The 18,600-nt window shown below is 47.0% G+C and overlaps 1 protein-coding gene across 2 annotated transcripts in view; it reads right to left on the bottom strand.

The window, feature by feature from the left end:
* Positions 1-18,600, bottom strand: part of NUAK1 (NUAK family kinase 1) — a 72,567-nt gene that overhangs the window by 11,253 nt on the left and 42,714 nt on the right. For both annotated transcript variants that reach the window (XM_072742364.1, XM_072742366.1), the window contains 2 exons: positions 9,644-9,795; positions 6,791-6,856 (listed from right to left, as the gene is read on the bottom strand). In XM_072742364.1, coding sequence (XP_072598465.1) covers positions 6,791-6,856; positions 9,644-9,795 — 218 coding nt within the window. The remainder of the gene's footprint in view (positions 1-6,790; positions 6,857-9,643; positions 9,796-18,600) is intronic.

The following is an 18,600-nucleotide window of genomic DNA, read 5'->3' as shown; positions in this document are numbered from 1 at the left end:
TATTAATCAACACACACACACACACTCGCACACATGCACACACGCATCACAGTTCTCAAACCTTGAACCACCTACACTGGAGCTGCAGCTCTTAGATTTCAGGCCCTATGGAAATTCTATCAACTATAAGAGCGGAAATGGCCACTGGTTATAAAACTTCTCAAAACCTCAGTTTCTTATCTGTAAAGTGGAAGTAAGAACAGCACTGACCTCCACAGTGTTGTTGCAAAAATTAAATGATGAGAAGTATGTCAAATGCTTACAACCGTCATTGGCACAGAGTTGGGCCTCAAGATATATTTGCTTCGCACCCTTAAATCCGTATAGTAGCTTTATCAACTTTCACGATACTTTAATCAACACTGATTTTCCATTTCAGGTAATTACTTCAGGCTTCTTTCTCAAATAAATAGACTTTACAGAAGGAAACTGAACTACATAAAAATATTAAGTAAAAGATATGAGGCCAAAGGCAAAAGCCAAGAAAACAGTGAAAGAGAAAAAAATTGAAAAAGCTGAAATTTTGAGAAACAGTGATAACAAAACAAAAATAACAATTAAAATTGTACTTTGCTGACACATGGGTAACCTCTTCAGAAAGACAACTACTCTGCATTTTTGCTGGTGATGGGGTTGTCTACCTGCCCCGTACAGGCTCAAAATCATGTCCCCATGCTGGGCTGGTATCCCACATAGCTTGGGCTCTGGAAAGGAATGGGAGAAGCCAACATTCAGGTCCTTAATTTTGGGGAGTTTTTTGTCATCACCAAGCTGTTCTAGAGGTGTGCCCCGCTGGATAAAATTCAGAGTTAGAAAGATGAGGTAGGAAGTGATTATCTACATTTATAAACAGCCTTCACTGCAACCTCCATGCACCATGAAGACGCTGAGCTGAGTGAAGCCAGGCAGGTGCGAGAGGGTAAATACTCCACAGGTGCACTTACACGAGGTACCTGCAAGGGGCGGGGAGGGGGTGGGTGGGGGGGTTAACCTCAGATCTCTGTGGATAATCACTGTGAGCTTGCCGATGAAAAAGGAAGTACTTGCTTACTGGTGGGTAAACGCTGAAAATACTGATGAGGTCGATAATATAAGCGATGGGCTGATGGTCGATAATATAAGCGATGGGCTGAAACTGAGGTTTTGAGAAGTTTTATAACCAGTGGCCATTTCCGCTCTTATAGTTGATAGAATTTCCATAGGGCAGTGTCTGAGAGGAAGTGCCGTGGACTGAACAGATTGGAAGACCGGGGGCTAGCCTTGGACCCAGCCCTCCTGGGTGATGGACAGGCTCTGTAAGTGACTCAGTCTCCCCATCTGCCAAGTGGAAATAATAACAGAACCCACTTCAGGAAGCTGTGTGGGGACCAAAGAACAGGCACAAAAAGCCCTTGGAACAGTCTTAAGTCCTGGGAACTCTAGAGTACAGCAGTCATGGCATAGCCAGCAATTGGTCTGCTGAACAATTGTCAGCTAAGAGCCAATGCCCACCAAAGACCAGGGAAATTATCATCTCCCACTTCTGGAACAGGCATGCCCAGAGTGAGAGGCTGCCCCGCACAACGGGACAAGTAAAGGATGCCGGTTTGAGAGATTGGGTTCAAATCCTAGCCCTATCTCTTACCAGCACTGAACTTAGGTGGTGACAGACCAGCAGCTTTAGCACCAGCTGGGAAATGACCGTCCCGAGAATCTGGGGAAGCTCTTAACTGAGGGCACCTCCAAGAAGCAGCTTCTCAGGAGACGCTAACGAGCAACCCGTCACAACTCACCACACATTCGACACAGGCATCCCTATGTGGGTGCTCTGGCCACTGTGGCCCAAGCCACCTGGCCATCAGCCACCATCAGCACTTGGAGAGTCCCTTCCAGGAAGAGCTGTCTACAAGCTGCCTACAGCTTAGACTGAAGCGAGAACCAAAAAAGTGTCCTCGTGTGATGTTCTCTTAGGTTTGGGGCAAATGTGGATGGTAGGGGTAGAGGGTAGAATTGATAAGACACCTGGCCTTCTTAGTCGAATGGCTTTAGGTTTGCAGCCAGGCCTGTTGCTAATATTAGCTGCGGGAACCTCCCCATCCATAAAATGGGGATAATCAGACCCACCGCAGTGGGGAAATTCTGAGAGCCAAATGGTAGAAGGCATGGAGAAGGTCCGCATGGGGCTCAGGCTGTCTGCAGAGGCTCAGTGAGGGTTACTTCCTTTTTGCCTCTGTGTCCTATTCCCGTGCTTGCTGCTCCTTCCCTGTAGAAGGCTGTCAGCACATTTCTTTCTATCAAACTCCCACCCATCCTTCAAAACCTAGTTCAATCACCACTGCCTCAGCAAAGGCATTGTTGGTCCATTTGTAGCTAACAGACCTACCGCTTCCAGAACACATAACACAGGGCACTATGAGTCACATTAGTAGGGCCACTGGCCCCGCCAAGAAAGGAGGATCAGTGAAGGCTTCCTGGAAGAAGAAGCGGTCAAGCTGAGACTGAAAGGAGGGCCAGGCGAAGAGCAGTGGGAACAGTGCACCAAGCACAGGGAACCATGTGTGCAAAAGCCACAAGGCCAGAGAGAGCTCCATGGGTTTGAGGACTGAGTCCTACACAAGTTGTCTTTCTCTGACCACCCTGGCTAAAACGGCACCTGCAGCCTCCCTCCATCCCCACTCTGCATGGATTGTCTTCACCACCAGACAATTATGTTCTGCATTTATTTGTTTGCTGCTTGTGTCCCCAACTGGAATTCAAAGTCCACCAGGGCAGGCACCTTGTCTTCTGCATTCACCTCTGTATCCCTCTCCTGGTTCCTTGTTACTGCCAGCACCACAACCGTGAGATTCCGAGTTCCAGAGGACAAGCACCTGGCAGTCTGGTTCACTGTTAAGTCCCAGCATCCAGCACAGGGCCAGATGCACAGTGGGAACTTAGTAAACGCCGTAGCCCAGTAGGTACTGCCCTCAGGAGACCAGGCTGCATAGGTGCAGAAATAGACGAGTGAGTGCAGGCGTGCAGAGGATACTCACGTATACACACACACAACCATATATGGATGAACAAACAAACCAATGGATTAACTAATGCACGAATGCAGAGTTCTCACATGCATATAATCAAAGCCCAGAGGCCATATCCCCAAGCCACCCCATTTGGCCTTGTTAAGCCTCAGAGATTTCTAGCTCATCTTAGCCCTGGGCATTCAAAGCTTCTTTTCTTGTCCACAGCAGCAGCATTTCCATTGTCATCAGGGGTGACAGGCCATTTCCCCTATGCCCCTCTACTCTGAGCCCTGGGAGCTCACCAAATTCCCAGCCCTCTTTGAGGAGGCGAGCTGACCCTAGTGTTTGGACCTCTTCTTATTGTTAGACATTTTTGCAGGACCCTTCTATGGGAATTGCCGGCATTCCATTCTCCCAGAGAGTGGGATGTGAATCTGGCCCATTTTTATTAATTGCAAATTAATGCTATGCTGGGTGTCTATTTTAGTAGACATAGGCTTACTCCACAGAGGCTTTAGCAGGCTTCTCCGAAGTACGGAATGCAACCCAAAGAAGCACATTGCTCTCATTTTTTCTGCCAGCAGACTATGTGAATATTTTTAGAAGCCACGCCCTCTTGCACTGCCCAGATAAATAATTTCCAATGCCAGATGTGCTCTTTGCAAATCAACATCAGGCAAAGAGGGGAGGAACGAGCTCCATGGCTCACACAGTGACATGTGACAAGTTTAAACCAGTAGCATTTTTATAGCCTTCCTGGGTAAAAGCCCCCCACCCTTGGGATACGGAAGATGGAATCACACGTACCTAGAGAGGCACCAGAGGGGGCTCCAAGAGGGACCTGGCTGCTCATAATCCCTCGGCTTTCTCTCCCAGGGTCAGATGCTAATGCCATGCGCTTTTCTGAATATGGAGCCCAGCATGTGGCCATGTGTCTGCTGCCTTTGCCACCAGTGCCCTTTCTAAATATGTTTCCAGCAAAATGCTGAGTCAGGAAGAGCGCGGCAGATACAGTCGAAAGATAAATCAACATCAGCTGAAACGCATTTTTAAAAACTGTTGGAAGTGCGTGTGAGATGATGAAAAAGAATTTGTCCAGAAGTCAGTCATGGGAGTTCCCATCCTGGCTGTCATCCCTTCACCCCAAACCCAAACAATTTAAGGGTACCTACTGTGTGGCGAGCGCTGGGCCACACTCCAAGGAAATGGAGACATAGGAAGCCCACACTGATTTACCGCGTGTGATCTTGGGCATGTCACCTAGACCTATTGGGCCTTCATCATTCAAACAAGGGCGTTCGAAGATGACCCTCAATGTTTTTCACGCTCTAGGATTCTTAGATCCTAGCAGCATCTCCTGAACAAGCAGAAGGAAGAATGTGTCGGGGAAGGGAAAGGTTTGGTTTCTGTTCGGGTGTGTGTGGGCTTGTGAGCCTGCTTTTCACCCCAGGAAATGCCAGGAGCAGAGATTCTTAAGGAGAAGACAAGGAGAGAAAAAAGTGTGATGGAAATTTCAATCTTTATAATGTTCTGCGTGTCTGCTATTTACCTATACAGTGGGTGGGAGTGCAGATCAAAGTGTGAGTCCTGGGAGCTACAAGCCCAACACCACTGTTCCATTGCTCATGCAAACGAGCCATTCCCCCAGGCTCCTGCCCCATTGTTCCCAGCACAATTGCTTTCAGAATTCTAACTATTCTTCTCCTCCATTGGGAAATTCTATGACTCCATAGGAAGCTATGTGCCTTATCACTTCTGGGACTACATCAGGGGACCAAGGGGTCACACTGTCCCACAGAACCCAATCCCCAGGCCAGAGGCTCACATTCCAGGCCTTGTAAAGACTACATTTCATTCTGAGAGCTCCGGGGGCAGGTGGCAGGAAGAATCTGCAGAGAAAGTTACCAGGGTGGATGACACAAACCCTTAGAAATGTGCCCCTCACACCAGAACCCAGTTCTCTAGCCAGGGCCTGGCCACCACTCTCTAGGGCCCAGGCACCTGCACAGCAGCTGACTCCCTAATTCAGTGTCCTCTCCGATGACCAACTATGTGCGCAGGCGCCTTGGATGCTGAGTTGAGTGCTAAGTGCTCCCGGTATTGTCTAAAATCCTCATGTTTGCCTTGACTCCCCAGGCACGGGGCATGGCACACAGTAACTGCTCAGGAAATGCTCACTGAAAAGAATGAACAAAGAGACAACAACCCCCAGAGGCAGAACCAGCATCTCTACTGGACAGGCAGGAAAACTGAAGGTCAGGGGAGTAATTTTTCCAAAATGCTGCCATTAGTCAGGGACAGGGTCGTCATTCAAATTCAAACTGCAGGCTACCCAGCTCCAAAGCCACCGCTCTTGATTCATTGCACAGTGCTCAGCAGTGTATGAAGCTAAACACAAGGTATCTTAGTCCTGAAAACAAGCCTGTGAGCATCACTGTTACCCCTGATTTATAGTCACAGAAACAAGATGAAGATGCTTTCCCAAAGGCAAGCAGCTGGAAAGCTACACAGGAGGGGATTTTCTGCACTGCACAGCCAGTGCTTCCGCTAGAATAATCCAGAAAGGGAGAAACTTTGAGATCCTCCTTCCTGATTCTGGAAAGAACCACTTTGACCAATTGTTTCCTCCTCATTCTACGGCCTAACACAGAAATAAACTGCCACGGTCAACTACTGGCAAAAACGTGAGGTCATCCTGACATGACTTCAAGGATCCTCTCAAAGGACACTGGTAATTCACGGTTGTGCCATGATCTGCAAACAGAATGGGAACGCCAAGCAAGGAGGCAGTCCCTATGCTGCACCCCCACCGCCGAGGACCACAGCAACCAGAAAAGGGGATAGTGAGAGGTCATTCCCATGCTTTGTCTGGGGACCAAGGATGAAGTGCTCACGTCACCAGCGGCCAATTAGAGGGATCCCCCGGTGTCGGGAGGACTGAGGCCATTTCATAATGAAACCCATGCGGCGAGCTCCGTTTATTTTGAAACCGTATTTGCTTATTTTGCAGACGTGATCAAAAGGACATTCAGAGCACTCCGCAGGAGGCACTTGAACCCCCAGGGCCAGGAGAGCTTGCTTCAACTCCAGTGGCAGCCAGCAAAAACACTGTATGGAAGTAAAGCCTGTCACTGGATGGCATGCTCCTTCCCAGCAGCTCAGGCCACCAGAGTCAGCCTCCCAGTTCCACGACTGGTTTGGGGGACAGGAGGGCTGGGAGGGAGAAGTACGAGGCATGGCATGGCAGTGACAGAAGAATGGCAGGGAGAAGGCTCCAACTCTTACCCAACCTGGGACCCTACTGGCAACTCAGACACACATGGGCTCAAACCCCAAGTCCACTACTTACCATTGTGTTACCTCGGGTTGGTTACTTAACTTCTCTGTGCCTGGCTTTCCCTATCTGCAGAATGATGCAAATAACAGTGCCCACCTCACAGGGTAGTGAGGAGTCAATGTAAGTGATACCAGGCAGACGTGACATCAACTATATAGGCAGTATGTTATTGTTGTTAAGTATTTTTCTGGTGATGATTGTAGACTCCAGGCTTCCTGAGGACAGTATTTTAATTACCTTTTTATGCCAGCGTGAAGATCGATGTCCAGCATGTAACTGGAGGTCGATCAACACTGGTAAAACTTATGTGTTGGACCTAAACTGGGGTGACTCCCTGCACTGCCTGCCAGAGCAGGATGTGGCCACCCGACTGGCAGCCCGAGGCTCCTGCAGCACTCCTCCCTCCCCCCCACCCCCCAGCTACAGTCCCCCAGGCCCTGCGCATCCATCAACCAGGTCAGAGCTTTACCTTAATATTGCAGTTGTCATCCAGCAGGATGTTTTCCAGCTTCAGATCCCGGTGGACCACACCATTCTGAAATGAGAAGACAGAAGGAGCGGGAGGGTGAGCAAAGGGAAGTATCTGACAGATTAAAGAAATGTGCCAGCCCGGTGGTCTCTGCCTCCATCCTTCAGGGCTTCTGTCACTGTCATGAAGCTCCCTGCCAGCCAGCGACCAGCGACAGGGGAGCATTAGTCACTTGCTGTGTGGTTAAGGGAAAAATGACTGGAATCCATTCTCCCCCAGAGCCTGTAAAACAGCAGGGGGATTCTTTGTCAGAATGTAATTCCACTGTGTGAACGCACTAGAGTCGCAGGCGGCGGCAAACAATGTCTGTCTGTGAGCTGTGCTTCCCAGGGAAGAAGCAGATTTCTCTGCTGGAGATTCAGAATGTGGGGCTCATAGGCCTCGCTTGTCTGTCTGCCTGACTGTCCCCTGCAAGGCTCACTCAATCTATTATTCAGACCCATGAAGTTAATCCAGATCTGTCCAGAAGGTAACAAGAAGCCCCATGGGCATTTCCGGAGCGGCTGGCTGGAAGGGAAGGTTCTACAAGTCCTTCTCTGCTCAGCTGGACTCCTGGGGGGGGGGGGGTGAAGGAGGAAGGTGGGAGGGGCCAATGAGACCTAGCCACTGGGCTGACCCCAGCCGGTGGCTGCCGACCCCTGTGACCTGTCCATTCAAGCAAACTCCAGCAAATCTGGTTGCTGACCTGCACTGACAGGCCAGCAGCCTGCTGCTGAGGCTGAAAAGGAGTCATGAATCAACAGGCTGCGGGGTCTATACCACAGGAACAACTGGTGTGCACCATTCTTTATAAAACCCAGTGATCTTTGCAGCGGGGGAGGTGGGGGTTGGACATGGACAGGGGTAGAAGCCAAAGAACCAACCACACTGAGCTGCGCAAACAGCAGGGAGTAAGTTTTCTTATCATTCCACATAAAGAACATTTGCAACAGAAGCTGCTCTTTTAAGCAAACCAACTGGTTAGAACATCCCTGTCTTTCAATCAAGATTTTTAGTTCAGAATCTGCATGTTTATAGTTGGTGCTTTATTGTTTGTTTTCCTTTCCATGTGACAATTCCTACTATCTCCAAAAGCACCGGCTGAAGAAATGAAAGCTCTATTTCTGCTACTCTTTTTCTTTTTTTTTTTTAATTTATTTATTCATATGAGAGAGAGAGAGAGGCAGAGGGAGAAGCAGGCTCCATACAGGGACCTCGATGTGGGACTTGATCCCAGGACTGCAGGATCACACCCTGGGCCGAAGGCAGGTGCTAAACCACTGAGCCATCCAGGAATCCCCTGCTACTCTTTTTCTAACGCAAACCTTCAAGGATGTGTTTTGAATTCAGAAAGACATAAACCAAGGCTCCCAGAAGAAAGATACAGAATCTAAGATCCCCAATTCCTTCTAGTTTTAAAGATTGGGGGTAGTTTTTGGTTTATGTTATTACATTCCTAGTTTTCAGAGTAAGATGGAATGAATCTGCTAAAGCCTCTTTCATACAAAATCTCACGTATTCACACACCTCAAATAATGAAAATATGATCTGTAGTACTTTACGCTGATGCCTGATGATAAGGTACAAAATACTGCATTGACCTAAGTCATCAGTGCCTTTTGAGCCCGCAAAGGTAAGTCCAATAGTGTTCTCATGGATTAAGGATTTTAGATTTGAATATCTTCCAGTAACTTACGGAGCACTCTCAATTAACCAGAATACTTAACAAACCAGGAGACTCCAGGCTGCAACCATTGAATGAAGAAACTGACTCTATTTTGGATGCTATGTGGGATTCAAGTCACTCAAAGTGAAAGACACTTCCAGGTGTGACCATTCTGAGGGAAAGTACGAGTACAATGGGAATCATGACTAACATGATTAATGACAGTGATGGCTGAAATACGTCTTGGAATTACCAGTGTACTTCATTTCCTTTTCCAGAGACAAAGGGCAGCCTATCAGGCTCTATTATGAGCACATCGTATTAGGTGTGTTGCAATAAAATATATGTGTAGGTATGTAACCTATGTGGATATAACCTATGCAAGGAAAGATACCAAAAGCATAGGAATGTTCACAACCAGTAACTCCACTTCTGGAATTTCCCTCAGTCAATCATTCAAATGAGAGGAAAAGGTTAATATATAAAGATGTGGATCACCATATATATTAAACAGAAATGGGAACCAGCCTTAGTGTCCAACAATCACAATAATTACAGAGAATTTTTAGTACACAGAATTTTACAGAGAAATTTTAGAATTTTTAGTAACACAGGAGCATGTTCTGATTAAAATACTAAGTGAAAAGGCAAGACACAAATGTAAAAATACATGCACTGAGGTACTGTGGATCCTGAAATAGAGAAGGGTCATTGGTGGAGAAAACAGGGGAAATCTAAATAAAATCTGGAGTTTTGTTAATAACAGTGCCCAAATGTTGGTGTCTCAGTTTCGAAAAACATACTACAGCAATGTAAGCTGTTCCTGTTAGGATACAGTGAGTGAGGGGCATATGGGAACTCTCTGTACTATCTTAGAAACTTTGCTGTACATCTAAAATTATTCAAAATAAGAAATCCAAATTTAAAAAAATAAATTAGGAGGGGGAGGAAGAAGATGGCAAAGAAACGAACAAAAATGTCCATCACAGGTTATGCCTGGGTTCTGGAATTATAAGTGATGGTGATTTTCTATTTCATAAATTCTCCATGCACACGACATGAACAGACAGCACCTGTATACTATGAAAAGAATCACGTGGCACCATCAAAACCGTTAGTGACCAAAGCTCTGGCAGGGCTCGCCGTACCTTGTGACAATAGTGCACAGCGGAGACAATCTGCCGGAAGAAGTGTCTGGTCTCCCTCTCGCTGAGGCGTCTCCGCTCGCTGATGTAATCGTACAGCTCCCCCTTGCTTGCGTACTCCATGATGATCACAATCTTATCTTTGTTCTCAAACACTGTGGGGGGAACAGCAACACACAAACACCCTGTTTATCCAGAGCTCACTTAGGACTACAGAGGGTGCGAGAGAGGACAGCGGAGATGTCACTGAGCAGGGGCCAAAGCTGCGGGTCAGGACACAAGTTAGGCCATCCCACGTCACGAGGAGCAGCGGGGAGGAGGGGGGGGGGGAGTATCCCAGCCAGGTGGATGATGACATCACCGCTATTGTCACTGGACACACCTCTGCACCCTGAGGGGAAAAGTGCCTTTCTTTTCTGAGGGCCCCACACATCACCTGGATCATTCTGCTAGGCCCCGCCCACCTGAGCAGCCCCGCCCACCAGAACAGCCCGGCCCCGCCCACCGGGGCAGCCCCCTATAGACAGGACCATAGGTGAGAACACCTGCCTTCTATTTTTTTTTTAAGATTTTATTTATTTATTCATGAGACACACAGAGAGAGAGAGAAAGAGAGAGAGAGAGAGAGGCAGAGACAGAGGGAGAAGCAGGCTGCATGCAGGGAGCCTGACATGGGACTCGATCCTGGGTCTCTAAACCCCTGAGCCACCCGGGCTGCCCAACCTGCCTTCTATTAACCTCTCCATACAGACTACCTACCCGGACCTAGGACCTCATAAGCTACTCTGAACCCAAAGTGGGCGGCTGAACTTGTATTTGGTCAAAACCTTCTAGACTTTCCATCTCACCCAAAATAAAACCCAACATTCCAAATGTGGTCCAGCAGGTCCCATGTGATCCTGTGCCCTTCCTAGCCCTGTGTATTCTGTATATTTAGTCAGTCAGTCTCCCCGACTAGAATGTAAGTGAGGGCTCAGCACTCAGACCACTGACAGAGGGGCTGGATGCACAATTATCAAATGAGTGAACCCAGAACTTCCTAAGTGCATTGTGGGCAATTGCAGTGAATGATTTACATTAACCCTTACTATGCGCCAGGCTCCTGTAAGGTTTTGAGTACCTGACATGTACTGACTCATTTAAATCTTACAACAACCGTTCGGGGAGATATGGGTAATTTTACCGCTTGAAAATTCGGACACAGAGGCCTGGAGAAGTTAAGAGACTTGCACAGTTTGGCTGAGCTGCCAGACGGAATGGACGGAGCTCACCTCTGGCTTCCGGTGAGGATGGGGACCCATGATGCCACAGCCTGGTCTTGCCAGGACCACTGCAAACACCCCAAGCTGGGTCCCCTGTCTCAGCCCCTTCCACTCAACCCCCACACCTCCACGGAAATTGTTTTCCAAATGCTTATAAATGCGTCTCTCTCCCCAACTCTGATATTCCAGCGGTGATGTTCACACTCTGCTCGACTGTGTCCTTGGGAGGAAGCACTGGGCACACGCCCATAGGGGCAGGTTAGGGGAGGCCACAGAGCACAGGTCCTCAGCACCACCTCCATCAAAGCCGCCACTACACTGCTATCTGATTCCTACTTTGGGCTTTCACATAGATGTCCTTTGAGCAAAAACAGCATAAATAATAATTGTCTTGAAATCCATCACTCCCAAGGGACATGGTATAAAAACCTATGTAGGGTACCCAAGACCATTCCTGAAGGACTCCTGCCTACGTCCCTCCATCTCATCCGCTTCTACCATTCCCCAACAGGCCTCTGATGTCCACCAATGCTGGACCATATAGTGTCTCTCTCTCTCTCTCTCTCTCTCTCACACGCACACGCACACGCACACACACACACACACACACACACACACACACACAGCTGTTTCCCACCTTTCCTCTGTCTTTATTTCTTCTTGCCTTACCTGCCCAGGAAACTCCAACCCATCCATCAAGATCGAACTCAAATGTGGTTTCTGTTTTGCCTCCCTCTGCCCCTCACTGTGCTCTTCAATACTTTTATCACAGTATTTTCAAACTGCATGGATTTATTTGCTGGTTTACATACCCATTTCCTCTGCCTGGACTTTTAGATATAAAAAGTTTGGTTTTAGAATCAGACACTCCTAAGTAGGATTCCTGGATCAGCGCAGCAGCCTCTTACTTGCTGTGTGACTCTGGGGGAGTTGCTTGTCCTTTCTGTGCCTCAGTTTAGTCAACTGTAAAATGTAAATAATACTAGCAAGTACTTCTTAGAACCGTTGGGAGTGTTTATTGATACTGGGTATGTTAAATGCTTAGAACAAGGCCTACACTCACAGCATGTACTCAGTGATATTAGCTATTATTGTCACCATTGATATTATTGGACTCCAGGGCCTTAGCACTGAGCCAGACTCCTAGACACACTCAATGAGAATGGAATTGAACTGGAACATGCCCCAGGCCTGGGTCCTCTGCCCTCCCACACCTTGTCACTGGCTGTTAGAACCTCAAACCCCTCCAGTTCCTTCTTGGCTCCTTCAAGTCCAGCCAAACCTCTCTGATAAAATGAAGGGGGAAGGAGGAGGGCAGGGTGGAGGAGGAAGGAGAACAGCCAGATAAAATTGGCTGCTCCTGTGTCTGCTGGCCTCGGTGTACCCTGCAGCATTGGCTCCTGCCGGATTTCAGCCTGTTGTGCCCTTTTCATTAACAATCAACTCTGGAAACTGGAAAAGCTGCCTCGGAATGTGTGGCCTGTGCTCCAGAAATGATGGAGCAATGGCCCTGGAGAGGGCAGTGGGCCTTCTAATTTTAAAAAGTGGGGAAGGAAGAAAGAGGAAAAGTACTCTGACAGGGGAATAAACAAGGAGCCTAACATCCCCTGAGAGTCTGCTGTGTCCCCAAAGGAGGCCAAAGTCACTGGTCCCATCAGTGACTATCAGACAGTATAGCCCACTTTCTGCAGACAAAAGGACTTGTTTCAATGACAGGATTCCACCCTTTCCAGCTGGCCCACCTGATATCAAGAAGGAATAAGATGATTCATTTCAACACTGCCCTCTGCACCAAATATTTCACTCCACAGCAAGGCCTACCTCGGTCCTCCTGTCTGACATCCCTGCGCACCCCTTGCTCTGCGCACATCCTCGCTGCTTTCCTGCCTTTCTCTCTCACTCCTCAGCTGACTTTCTGTATTTAGAGGGGGCTGGGGAACAGTTCTAGATGCATGTGCCATGGAGCACTAGTCTTGAAAGATATTCTGGAGGAAAAAAGCACTCTGTGATTGAGTGTAGGCAACATATTTTGGAAAATACTAATTAATACCTGATTGCCCTTGGGTAGGGGTGGGGGGGTCTGGCTTCTTTGACTCTGAGTTTTGTAGATTGATTTGGCCATAGCAACATCTCTACTGACATCCAGAGGAACTAAGCGGGAGCCAGTGTGGTAAACGACGGGTGAATGAGATGGTATCCAAGTTATAAAATCGGCCCGTTACTGTTACAGGTGGGAATTGTGTGTAGCCAGGTGAGAGAACTGTCCAAGTGGCCAGGCAGGGCTCCGGGACACCACGCTTACCCCTCTCACAGGCCCCGATTGTAACCCTAGATTAACTAAATGCAAATAGCTGTTCTACACTTGGTACATCAGTAATTCATCAAGGAGGCTCCATGGTGTTACATATGAAGCTTCTAGTCCTTTCTGATAACAGTGGCACTTACCAAAGGTCTACTAGGTGCAGGCAAAGCACTGAGCTAATAAGTATTTTGCATGAATTATGTCATAGGGCTTTGGTCCTATGAGAATCCTCATCGTACACATGAGAAAATCAGAGTACAGCCAGGTTAGTAACTGCCATAGCCACAGAGTGAGTCTGAGGCAGAGCCAGGCCTAAGCCTGTAGTCTGAGTGCACGTGCCACACTCCTAGCCACAACCCCATTTTACATATATATGAACTCCCTGAACATAGGTCTCCTCATCAGTCAAATGCAGGGCACTCAGTGAGCTCACGGGTCTTGCTCCTTTGGGGTGGCACCTGCCTCTTAGCTAGCTCCTGCAAAACAGAACCCTAAGCCTTTTCTCTCCCTGCTGCCATCATTAAAACATGTTGTGGCTGGCGCGCCTGGGTGGCTCAGTCAATTAATGTGTTTCAGCTTGGGTGGTGATCTCAGGGTCGTGGGATCAAGCCAGGCTCTGTGCTCAGCATGGAGTCTGCTTGGGTTTCTCACTCTCTCCCTCTCCCTCTAACCCCTCCCCACCTGCCTCACATGTACACTCTCTCTCACAAACACATAAATAAATCTTAAAAAAAAAAAAAAAAAGAATGCCTACTTTTGAGAAACACTGGTACATCTAAAAAATATATATAAATTAAAAAAAAATAAAACATGTAGTGGCTGCCACAGAATCATAAAATTTTCGAGCAGAAAGGGCCCTAGGGATCAACCATTCTTTTTCCAGAATAGCCCAGGATTTCTAATGTATAAGAGCAAGGCCTTGGGAATTTGTCCTGAAGAATGACCATCTTCTGCACTCTTGGCCCAAGACTCCTTGCCCACGTTAAGGTCACTATCAGCGAGGTGATAGGAACACTCTCGGCCATTCTTCTGGCAAAAAGGGCCACTTCCCTTGGGCATTTTTACAACTGGTTATTTATAAGTCCAGAAATCTTGTCTGTGTTTATGTTATTAGTCACTAAGCAAAAGCTTATTTTCCACCAGTTGGGAAGGGTTTCCTTTCTGAAAAATGAAAGCCTGTGTCTCTTGGCCAGACAGTTTTACCCAGAAGCCTGGTGGCTCCAGAATGGTAAGGAAAACTATGGCCCTTGACATGCCAGGCCTACCAGGAAAATCAGAACCCTGAATAGAAACTTAGCTCAGCAAGAGTCAGCCCACAGCACTAGGGCCATGTCCATTTGCTGCAGATCCAGGCTTGAAGTACAACAATACACTTTTATAAAGTACTCGCTCTGGGACTGGCATTGGGGATACTGAGAGAAGATGTTACTGGGTTAAGAATGGGGAAGGCTGGCCAGGCAGAGGGAGCAGCATGAGCAAGGGCAGAAACAGGAGTAGAACCACCAGCAGCTGGCAGGTATTAGGGATTAAGAGACAAGAAAGGAGAGGCAGCCTAGGAACAAGCCACCGACGCCTTGTGGACCATAGCTGCCCACAAGGAGCTCTGCAGGGAGGGAGTCAGATGTTCCCGAACATGCCAAGAACAGTAAGTAGATGGGACAAAGGCTAAGGCAGCACCCAGGATCCTGGCCTGTGAAATAGCAGAGCCACCTTCTTCCCGAGAGCCTTCTGCCAGCTCTCCTTCCTCAGAAAGCTTCTTTGTGGTAATAATAGATAATATTTATTGAACAATTACTGCATGCCATGGATTGTCACATTTAATCCTAACAATCCTGTGAGATAGGTATTAGCAGTACCCCTCCTTCATAAATAGGGAACCAGCACTCAGACAGAGAAACAACATGGACAGCACCCAGCAAGGCCTATCTCCCCTGGGTCCCCTTTCTGTCACTAACCATCTCCCTGAGGATATATATATATATATATATATGCCAATACCATGAACATAGTGACTCATAGTCGTCATGAATATGACGACTATGAGCCAATACCATGAACATGACAACTGTAAGCCAATAGCATGAACATGGTGACTGTAAGTCAATACCATGAATATGATAACTATAAAATCAATATCATAGTCAATATATAAAGTCAATACCAAAAATCTGCCCATTTTTTAAAAATGGAATTTTGCAATATGTATTCTTTTGTGTCTGGCTTCATTAGCTCAACACTGTAAGAATAATCCATGTCGTTCCATGTAATGGAAGACTGTTCACTTCCATTGCCGTAGAGTACTCCATTGAATGAAGGTATCAAGGCTGTATCCATTCTACTGTGGATGGATATTTGGGTTGTTTCCAGGTGATGGTCATTATGAATAATGCAGCTGTAAATATTCTTGCACATGTCTTTCAATGCTCATCAGTAGGCATTTCTGTTGGGCAGTTAACTAATAAGGATTTGATCCCAAATGTATGTGGCTCAAAAGCTTCTGTTCTTCCCACCACCTTCCTCCATCATCCAGTTACTTTCCTCAGGTAATACTCAAGTCTCTTCAGTGACCACCATCACTGCTTTTTCTGAAAGTGCTTTTCTATCAATCTGGAGCATGCTCTGCTTTGTGTTAAAGGGGATACAAATGCAACCTAAGGCACAGTCTTTGTCCTGGAGGCGTTGCAACATAGCTGGATACAACTAGTAGTGCTTACAAAATAAATCAGTACTAACCTGTATGATACAGACTTTAAGTACCTAGATGATCAGAGAGAAAAATCGGTGAGATAATCACATGCCTGAGAAAGTTCCTAGAAAAACAAGCATGGAACTGAACCACCTAAAATACCTTGGTTTTTGCTCTCATGAGATGGTTTTACCATTGTTTCTGCATCGACTGATATCCAAACTCTGTCCATTTTCTTCTACTGTCCCACAGAGACACCTTCTTCCCAGACATCAACTTGAATGATTTCTCTCGTTTTCTGTTTATTTTCCATTTCAAGGGAGAGTGGGGATTGGTTACCATAGCAACGGCTACTTCTCCAAATTAATTCTGAATTTCATCAGATGTTCAGTTTGACAGTCCAGCTCTGCCTTCTGATTGTCTGGCTTTCACAACCGTGCTAATTACCCAACTCCTAAAGACTCCCTCCTGCTGCCCCCAGGGTGAATAACACAACTTGCATAACTTGAGCAAATGGCTATTACAAAACAACACTCCGTCCTGGGAGAAACACTGATGAGTGAGGAGATCTTGGGATTTTAACCATCCTCCAGCCATTCTAGAACCAAATACAAGAGACCATTTGGAAGAAAATGGGCTTGGGAAGGAAGGGGATGGGAATCCCTTTACAGGATGCTCCATGGAGAACAGGTTACCAAAAAAGGAAGACGTCTGTCTGGTTTACATGTAACCTCAGAAGAGGAAGATAAGTTTGTTGGTTTAAGCAAAAAGGCCAAGGGCCTAAAGTGGACCAATCAGTATTGTCCTCATGCCTTTGCCTTCAATCAACTCTATTATCTTAAATTAGTTCATTCTTTCCATGAGGTTGTCTCCCCATGTGACAGCATTTTTACTGCTTTTCTGAAACCTCTGACAGGTGTACCATTCTACTCCTCAAAGTCAGGGGTGCACTTTTGTCAAAAATTGTAGGATCCTCATGAAAAGTAGCTTATTTTTCATTTTGGAAATGAGTGATCTTTTCTTTTGCAAGAACTGTCTGCAACCTCATTAGGTCCTTTAGTCAATACAAGATCCATTCTTCAAGAGTTTCCTCCCCAGAACTAAATTTCAAGCACTTCATGGGCTCATGGCTTCACAAAATGGTCTTCTGATCCCTTAAGTCCGAAAGCTCATGGCAGTGAGAGTGAGAAAATTACAGCGGGCTGGCAGCTCTCCCGCTGTCAATGAGTCGGTCAAAGTTGAATCAATGGGTTTCTTGGTTTGGACAGTGAAAGGCTCTTTTGTTCACTAGTTGTCTTTTCTTAAACCAAAACTCTCTCTAGATGTTGGCTGGCATGTGCCAGGAGAACCATAGCCAACCAGTCCAGCAGTGGACTCCACAGAAGGCATAAGAAATGATAAGAAAGTATACAAGCTACCTATGGAAGAAGGGATGCAGAAGGCTTGCCAAGGACCATTCATTCCTGCTAAGACCATCTGTGCTATTTGGAGGCCTAATAAATCCTGGGAGGGCAGGGGATGTGGCCAGGATAAAGGAAGGAGCTCCATGGGAGACAGAATCAATGGCACCATGTTGGAGCAGCCACTGGATTCCATCCTCCTTCCACAACCATTCCTGAGGTATTTCCATGGAAACAAGTGGGGCTATGAGGCAATGTGCTCCATCAACCATCACCACATACTCATCAGTCACACCTCACAGTCTCCCTGAGCATTTTCTTTATTGGTCCATCTGGGCCTTTTTGTCTCACACACACAGTCACATAATTCTGAGTCTGAGAGCACTGACAATTGGTCAGAACACCTCAGAACTACCAGAGGCTAATGCTAAAGCTCTTATACTTGACACAGTGAACTCCCAAGAAAAAAGCATGCTCCTCCAACTCAAGCAATGAATGTGGTAGAAATTCACCCCCTGTGAAGATAGCCTGGCTCTTCCTGGCTTTGCCACCAGGGCTCATCCCACCCTTACCAGCAGCTAGGGTGGAGAAGTCAGCCCTGTGGTCATCACACCTCCGCTTCTAGCCATTGCGCAACCCACCATGTACAGCTCAGGACTATCCTGTCCACTCTAAATTCTGGTCCACCTCATTATGCAACATAGTGTCGTTGTTAAGGGACTGACTCCCAGAGCCAGACTACCTGGGTTCAAATCCAGGCTCTGCCACTTCCCAGCTGAGTGACCTTGGCAAGTTACCTAAACAATCTGAGCCTCAGTTTCTTCATGTGTTAAGGTGAAGACCACCTACCCTCACCGTGAAGATTGGCACAGCATACATATATGTGTTAGGCTGTTGTTTGTAGGCAGAAATCAAGCCTGAATCAAATCCAGGATACTTAAGGATATGTATTAGCAAAATCTGTGCCTGAGATCACATGTGTGCCCTCGAGGGATGAGAGGAAGGGGCGAGATCAGAGAAATAGTAAACTAAAACTCAGGGACGTCAAAGGACTTGCAGCCAAGCCTAAGGTAAAGGCAAGCTTAGCTCTCATAATTAGGGCCTGTTCCTCAGACCCCAGTGGTTTTCCAAAGTATGGATCCCAACCTCAGAGCCACCCCTGACAGATGAACCCACTGTCACAAATCATCTGGGGAGTGGGCCTCCTCCATGCCTCACGAGTCTTCCCCAATGCACGCTGTTGATCACCAAGGCAAATTAACAGAGCCATCACACTTCAGTTCAAAAGATCCTACATCATACGACTACAT

The sequence above is a fragment of the Vulpes vulpes genome, chromosome 16, assembly GCF_048418805.1.
Source record: "Vulpes vulpes isolate BD-2025 chromosome 16, VulVul3, whole genome shotgun sequence".
Taxonomy (NCBI): domain Eukaryota; kingdom Metazoa; phylum Chordata; class Mammalia; order Carnivora; family Canidae; genus Vulpes; species Vulpes vulpes.
Note: the sequence above shows the minus strand (reverse complement) of the source record. Positions and strands in the feature narration are given on the sequence as shown.